Here is an 8,339-nt window from a genome sequence, read left to right as displayed (position 1 = left end):
ATATATGTATATATATATATGTATATATATATGCATATACCTATATATTTGGCAGGAGAAGCAGGAGTTAATAGGAGCTCTCGTTTTGGAAGTAATTAAGGTCGGATCTTTTATTCCAGTTTCTGGTTCAATGCAGGACAGGACTGATAAATTTAGTGTGTAAGGTTGAGGGAACGATGCATATATACGCGGAATAACTATAATTCCCTCTTCTGGGGAGCATTTAATACTTTTGACACCTGTTTCTCTGATCCTTAATTATTTCGGGCTGTCTTGTGGTGGGACCGTCATTGATGATCATAAGGAACTGTCACGTCTCTTCACCACGTTGTCACCCATGATCCTGTCCTGTAACTGCGGACAATAAGCGGATACTTCCTATTCAGGATGAGGCGAATGTACTTAGAGAAAAACAGGCGGAATTCTAAGGTGTTTAGAGGCTCATGGGCGTTTTATCACTCAAGGTGTTTCGGCAGCGGCTAGTATTTATCTCATCGTATCTGTCTTTCTGTCCAGTGTAATCAACACACCTGGGTCTTTACCACTGCTCATGCACCTCTGGGATATTGTTGTGAGGGTGTTGTTGGTTACTGCCTGAAGAAGCCTTGTTGCAACAACGAGAGTGGGGATTATTGACAACAACCAGAGACAACAGGCTTTTCAGATTTGTTCCACCCCATCTTAGGAAGTGGGCTCACCATTCAGTATAAACAATGCACCAAGGGTACCTTGGTCCTAGATGCTGCGGCTTTCGTCTGCGGAAGTTTGGAGGATGAGTGGGATATAACCAACCATTGGATCCGATGGCGGATTGAATTGGTCTATTTGTTTAAAGGAACCGAATGTGTCAGCTACTCACTGGTGATAACTTTGACGTGGGAGCGCCTCTGACTCCGTGCATGCGCCTTGTCCGTCAGTGTCAGCCATTGGTGAGTTGAGTCCCGATAAATGAAAAAGGCTTCCCATCAATTCATTCACAAAACCGCCGACTGGAAAAATGGGCCGAACAGCTAGCCTCCTGTAACACAGCCATTAGAGGTAGTTCCTGCGGGCGAGTGGGATGTAAACTTTAGTCGCCCGTCGGAAATATCCGTACTGAGATGTGAGAAGGTCTTAAGACGGAGCGATCGGTATCCAGCCATTTTCACAGAAGGCGGGGAATCCCTGGTAACTTATCGAACAAAGCTCACTGGTGCGAATAGGAATGAAGACAACTTGCATCCAAGACAAAACATTGCCGCGAAGTATGGAAACCCTTACAAACTTCCGTGACATTCTTTGCTGGCTAGGTGTTTTATGAAAAAAGAGGTCAACCCAGTCGAATACGCCTTGGGACTCCAGGATTACTAAAATTGTGAGTCGTTATTACGTATGGTTGTATTCTAGCACTGGCGGAATGTGAAGATTTGGCCAATGCAACCCTACTGGGTCGCAATCCTGCTTGCTGCTCTCGAGTCAGTGCTGTACGGGCCGCCATATGGTGGCGAAGGACAAGTGACGCTAAGATTCTCGTTGCTCACTCAAGCGGATACCCGTGTGATTGCCGTGCTCACTGCGGGTTTCTCTTCAAACGGGCACTATCGCCGATTCTTTCCTTCTTTTCTCAAGATAAGGGGGGAATAGATTAGACAAGTGCTTACCGAAGGTTCACCCATTCTTGGGAGACGTGATTGGGAGGTCATTTGGACCAGGAGCCTAGTGGCCCTTGGGAGGATACGCAGTCATAGAATTGTGGGCCTTAGGGAGCTCCAGGTTCGCTGTCCAGGGTCCTGTTGCGGTTCAAGGATCCGACTGATTAGCAGGTGGTCAGGAAAAGTGTTCTTCAAAGTCTAATGGTCCGGATGTCCTTCATTGGGGATGGTTGTGCCATTTTGATCCTTGATGGTTTCAACTACAGGCGGTTTCCCTCGGGCGCGTCGCACCAATCACTGGAACTAATTTGCGGGCATTCCTAGTATTCGCCTCTTCCATTTGCTTGGCCTTCGGTGTCCACCAAGCTTCATGGTCGGCGTGCACGCTGAGTTTCATTTGACAGCTGATAATTTATCAGACCACATTATGTTCCAGCGGGAACATTTATCGTGGATTCAAACAGTGCCACAGATCTGTCTTAAATCTAGTGTAGTGGCAGTAGTGTAGTAGGCAGTGGAGCAGTTGGAAGTGTTCAGAAGACAGTTCTGATACGTTCCGTCAACTTCGGAACCTACCAGCCTTCTAATCTGTCCGTGGAAACCGAAGAGAGAAGCGACTCCGGACGGGTGCATGACCAGAATACACACAGGTGTTCCAAAACGAGCAGCAGTCAGTTATTTTCCGTGCCACTGGTAGCTGATGGCGATGTGTTCAATTTGGGTCCGTGGCTTAGGCGCTGTTAGAGGACACTGTATGGTCAGATGACTTCAGTTATTCCGGAATTCGGTACAGCGTAAAAAACAGTCTGTGGTCACTACTCTGCTGAACGGTCGTCCGCCGTCGTTCGCACACGGAGTCTAATCCAAGCTGATCACATATAGAATCTCAGAGGCGCTAAGTTTTCCCACTTGCGCATTCATATCTTTGGTAAACACAACGATGTCTGAGCTTTCAGCTCACTGCCGCGGCTCAAGTCACTGATATCAGTTCTCTTTTTCGATGATATGGCTACATTTGCTTGGAGAGTAAGAAGACACGATAAACAGACAGCAATCAGCTTATCGCTTGTGAGATTCCTTCACGGGTGTCCTCAGGCGAACCACATAAAGGACTGCCAATGTACATGCAGTCAATCAAGGGTTTTTCTGCCTGACAACTTGGGACTAAACCTACCCCTGCACATTCCGCCGAAGCAGCCTCTTGATTGCCAGCGGTGCGCAGCCAAAGGCGAGTGAGGAGTGATGGGGCAGTTAGCTCATTGCTTGGATGTTGAGTTCTTTTTTCTGGTGTGCAGCACACATTATCAGGCGATTCCACTGTGAGCAAGTGCAGCTTGTAATCCTGCGTGCTTCAGAGTACGAACATTAAAAGCAATCAGGCATATCAGAAGTGGGTGCTTGAGATTGATTTGTGATGCCTGAGGCTGTCGACACCGACTGCCCCGTAGATGTTGTGGTCAACGCTGGTGCAAAACGAGTGGGGTCGTCCCTCCCGATGGATTGGTCTACAAAGGGAGTGATACTTTTGCGATGGGTGAGAGAAAAAAAGTATGTGAAGTGGAAAGGAAGATTTTAACTGTAGTCTTTTTCGGTCACCCTCTCTTTGTATACAGCATATTAAGCCGCTGGTGACGGCTACGGCCGATGTGGGATGACAGTATCGTTAGTTGTAGGAGTGATAGTTGCATGTCGGCTTACAATGCTCTCATGACACTTAAACGTAGAGGAGGACTATTAGGGTCATCAACCAAATTCTGGCTATAAGGCCTGACTGCAACGTAGTGGTGCTTGGCAGGTATTGCCATTATTTAACATTTTTCACACAAGAATTCGTCACTTTTCCCCAGCCACTAACATAAAGGATCAGGGGACCTTTGGTCTGACCTCTTATCGTTGACCAGTCTTTGCAAGTGTCACATGGAAATCCATCCCCAGTATAGTCTAATGGGTCGCGTAGGTACACACTATGTTAAGTTGCAATGTCTCTGTGTAGGGGTCTTGTATGTGTGTTTCGGAAACAGTTCGAATTGCCAGTAAAGGAATGATAAGTTTCAACAAGGTATGCCTGTTGCTCACCTTGACTGAGAGTTAGGTAGTGAGAGCTGCAGCGTGAATCAGGTCTTTTTGGTGTAGTCAGAGCTTCCTTTTTTATTTGCAGTGGTTTGGGCTCGGAAGAATGGTTAGGGGCTTGGTGGATTGATTGAACGCAGTGAAGTTGGAGGATGAGGATGGTGTAGTTGACAGCTGGTGAGTGAATTTGTGTAAGAAGAACGAGCATGTCTAAACTGGCTGCCTTGAGCCTTCGCCTCTGCACTCGAAGTTGCAGGTAGTGGGCCGTTCTTGAGTTAATTTGCCTCAGCCGATGAATTTATAGTCTCACCTCCTTGGCTCCATTTGACTGACCTATCCCGGCAACGCAGGGAGTTAGGCGTGTTTCACCCGTGATGCTGTTGCGCGTACCTGATACGTTTGGAACAGCATCAGGTCATTCGCAGCTTTTACTTGTATTTATGCTCTCCGTCAACTGCTGGGCGATCGGAGTTTGCAGTTTATAATGCCGACCTTTTCTAACCTGCCATTCCTCGAAGAAAGGCAGCGTCCCTGTTTTGGTATTCTGATCGCCTGGAGGGAACATCTTACTGGCACATACTATGATTGTTGTGCAACCCACGGGAGCATTAGAGCACTCAAGCACGACACATCAACCTGGTACCTTTTGATCCTGAGTCAGGTTGCAACAGATCTTTCAACTGCCATCCATCAGTTGAATATTGGATACTGAGGCTGAAGTCAGGGGGTGCGAGTAATTGTCCGTGTGAATCTAGATGCCTACCGGTACCGCCCGTACGGAGGGTTGACCATTGGGACAGGGAAATTCACTGGTCACCCGAGTTGTTTAAGTGGAAGCGGATGAAAGGCAATTTCACTATTGGCTTAGTTTTCACGAATGTTCCGCGATTAATCCTTGTTTAATTCTGAAACAAGTGGAAAGATCTAGCGATCACTATTTGGAAATTACTAGGCATTAAGTGAACCACAGTGATAACAGAGATAAGCAGTAAAAAATCGTTCAGCTGTAGCACCCTTTCGGTGCCTAGCTACCATGCCACCAGAAGAAAGCACGAGGGCTGGGATACCGTCAACTTGCACAATTCTAGACAAAGGAAGTCGGGAGGCAGAGTTTGGGTTTGAACCACAGACCTTCCAGTCAGTAAGTTCGCGCTTTAATCACTGAGCCATTTCGCCTGACCAGCTGTTGGCTTATTTAGACGGTCCACAGTAATGCCCCCTCAGCTAAAAAGTAATCGATTCTCGCGAATGATTTGATGTACACCAAGTTGTGTACTCAGAATTTTACCGGATGTTTAGTAAAAGGGACTGTGGTCGGATCCCGAAAATTTCTGCCATAGCAGGCCTTCCTCGTTTTGTCGGGAACGATCGAGTGGGCGTAGTGGGATCGCTCCTGTGGCTCACTGGTTAGCTGTCTGAGACTGCGTCCACCGAATAGCTTTAAGCAGCTTTTGGAGGCGAGTCTTCATTTCCCAGGAGAAAGCCACCGGAATTGAAATAAGCACTTGAACAGGTTAACAGTAGGCAGACCAAGAATGGAACCTACATCACACGTGTTGACGGTGCAGATCAGACCGTGGGCGAGTGGTTCATTAGTGAAACCTTTCTGGTTTAATATGGGCAGATAGCATAGCTTCTATGCACTGAGCTAATCAGCTAAACTGTTATTATTAATAATTTGGAGTAGATTAAGCGAAAACTTTCTCTTCAAAGCCTGGACGTCTTGCCGATATGGCGGGGTCCAAAATGGGGACGTGAACGCCTGGAGAATTTGATCGGTGACTTCCAGTTCACTGGCCATGCACTTTGTGTACATATATATTGTTGATACTGTAGAATTTAGGAATTTTAATGGTAATTCCATTCTGTACGTGAAGCCAATGTGTGCTGAAGAGTCGAGAAACCCTGTGCAGCTGTTTCATCCTTACTGGGTGTCATCAACAGTGCACATCTCACACTACTGATCAGCTGTTCGTGGCCGGACGGTAAAGTGCTCAAACTGTTAGCGGGAAGGTTGCGAGTTCGAGACCCTGGTGATCCACACTTCTGATAATTTCCTATAAAGATGAAGCACGTATGTAGTACTTCTCAGCTTTTCAGCATAGATTGATCTCACTGACAGGACCGAACCTCAATTGAAAACGAAAACTGCACAAGAGGAAGAAGTTCCTTTGTAACCTGCCGGTAACCAAAATCCCTGAACACAATGTACTAGAACGTGAGAATTGATCGACCAAATCAGATTTGATACTTCTAAAAATAGAACATGTTCAACTGACAAGTCCAATGTCAGAGGCTCATCGATACACTCGCCAACAGACTAACCGGAACAAACGAACAGAATCATTTAAAGGAAGACCTCACGCGAACTAATGGAATACGTGCAAATCGGATCGCGACACAGCACAAATTCCAAGCAGACTAATCAAACAAAACTCCTGGCGGTCCAACATATTACAGATATCAACCAACCTTAAGAAACTACGTAGACGCAAGCATAACTGGAGTAAATGCTCTCTAAAGGGGCACCGACGATGTCCTTACGTGACAAAACGATCGTTATCCAACTGCCAAAACCAGATAACAGACCAGATGGCACCTCTTCAACAGAAGTTTGTGACCCGACCCTCGAAAATAAACGTGCATTTTACCTTCCGTTTTTACCCAGATCAAAGCATCTTGTGATTCCACCCACGTATATGTAGTTTTGTAGGAATGAATTGCCGAAATTTGAGGATATTTTGCGGATGATGCGCAGTTTGGAGATCAAGCATAAAAATGAAATCTCGCAGCATGCTTCTTTTGCATGTGCAGGCCGATGTTGGTCTACCTGTTCTTTGATACAGGCCTGTTTTCGAGGAACTCCACGTTCCCCAAAAATAGCGTGCATCTAAGGTGAATTCCAGCGACAGAAATCCTGCCGTCAGGTGCTATAATTCTTGGAGCCAGAACAGCTTGCTTTAGTAAAAAGTAATCTACCGAAACATCGAGACATTAACTGCATCTGATGCACGACTTAGTCAAGTCGAGGAGAAAAACTGGCAACGTTGACAAGTGTTTGCGAAGAGAATAAGTCAAGGGTGATGATAGTTCGAGAATCCCGCCAACACCTTCAAATCTAAAGCGGAACCACTGCACTCGAAACGGTACTAAACGAACCTGAACCAAATCGGCAACACTGAGTGCACAAGTACTAAACAGTCCGATAAAGCACAAAAAGTGACAGTTTTCGTTAACCCCTTTGGTCATATTGGTTAGAGTTGGTTAGAAATCAAGTTTGAAAATTGGCATGTCACGATGTCCCGATAAGAACACTGACGTGAAAGCGAAATTCAAGTATATGCGCTCTGAAAGGAAAAGCACCTCTTGAGGCAGGCTCGTCCCTATTGTATGCTTAAGTTTGCGTACTTGTACACGGCAGTACTTCCGTTGTATTAGTGTTCGTCAAGGTAATTTTACTGCCCTGAGGAAACAGTATGGAAGTATTCACCTCAGTATGTGGGAAGCAGGCCTAAACTCAACTGAATGCACAAAAATCCCACTCATATACTCAGACATTGAAATTACAATCTGAAAAAGTTCAATCAACTGCATACAAGAGCTAATACCGTTCGCGGAACCTGCATTTTCGGTGAATGACCCAGTTAGCACTCCAAAGACTGCAGGACGGTGAGTACAATTAAGCAGTATCTGCAGAAATTTATCGAAACTTCGGCTGCGAAACTCGCAAAAAATCCCTTCAAAGTTCAAGTATGAAATAAGGTCTTTCATATTTGTGTCATGTAAGCATTTCTGAAAGCGCAGTCCGGCAAGCATGGTACCCTGATTGTAGCTATCTTGACTCTGACAGGCTGGCTCTTCACAACAGACCCCAAGGCGCTTTCATCTGGACTGCAGTGGAAAAAACGCATGGCAACGAAACCGTGTTAGTTAGCTAGTTCGCCTTCAGGCGTACGTAGAAAATAGTTAAATCCGTCTGCTCCTGGCTTGTTGAAACGCTGGCTTCATTATGCATAATAAAACTGGAGACTCGTTGGATTATGCTACATCCGAAAAAATGTTACTATTCTTTAGCACAGGCTGCCTCTCTGCTTACTTGCAAGACCTAGGAGGACGTAAAGATTACACACACAAATAATGGTTCAGCTGGAGAATTCTTTCGGAGCCTGGCTCCGATGCCACCCGAAGGAAGCATGAGAGCTGAGATACTGCCAGGTTCCCAAAGCCTAGACAGGAGAAGTCAAGAGGCAGAGGTCGCGGAGTAATCGATTATATATTCACCGAACATATTGAACATGAGTCCCATCTAGCCCCAGTAGCCGCGATTGTACACGGAAGTGCGCTCCAAAATCTGCTTGCTTCCTTAAATGACGATTGACTGCAGTACCTACGAAATTCGGTTGCTTTAAATATAGGATGAGAAATGGGGAAACTAGATCATTTTGGTTTTGAACAAGCAATCTGCCTTGCCGACTGGCCTCCCTTTTGATATCACTGAACACCAGGGCTACCATAGATTGAATGTACAAAAATGCCCCATATAAGGAGATGGTACCGTGTTTAGAATGTCTCACAGCGGCTACCAAGCGCGCTTGAAAAAGTGCTTGTAGGTGAGCTTAATTTGAAGCAGATCCTCTT

General features: G+C 45.9%; 2 protein-coding genes across 2 annotated transcripts in view; one reads left to right on the top strand and one right to left on the bottom strand.

The window, feature by feature from the left end:
- Positions 1-8,339, top strand: part of T265_01509 (hypothetical protein) — a gene marked incomplete at both ends in the record, with an annotated part of 17,374 nt that overhangs the window by 955 nt on the left and 8,080 nt on the right. The gene's annotated exons all lie outside the window — the stretch shown is intronic.
- Positions 2,686-8,339, bottom strand: part of T265_01508 (hypothetical protein) — a gene marked incomplete at both ends in the record, with an annotated part of 9,491 nt that continues 3,837 nt past the window's right edge. The window contains 3 exons of the mRNA XM_009165549.1: positions 2,686-2,980; positions 3,070-3,153; positions 7,832-7,927. Of these exons, the coding sequence (XP_009163813.1) occupies positions 2,686-2,980; positions 3,070-3,153; positions 7,832-7,927 (475 nt within the window). The remainder of the gene's footprint in view (positions 2,981-3,069; positions 3,154-7,831; positions 7,928-8,339) is intronic.

The sequence above is a fragment of the Opisthorchis viverrini genome (assembly GCF_000715545.1).
Source record: "Opisthorchis viverrini unplaced genomic scaffold opera_v5_16, whole genome shotgun sequence".
NCBI lineage: Eukaryota > Metazoa > Platyhelminthes > Trematoda > Opisthorchiida > Opisthorchiidae > Opisthorchis > Opisthorchis viverrini.
Note: the sequence above shows the minus strand (reverse complement) of the source record. Positions and strands in the feature narration are given on the sequence as shown.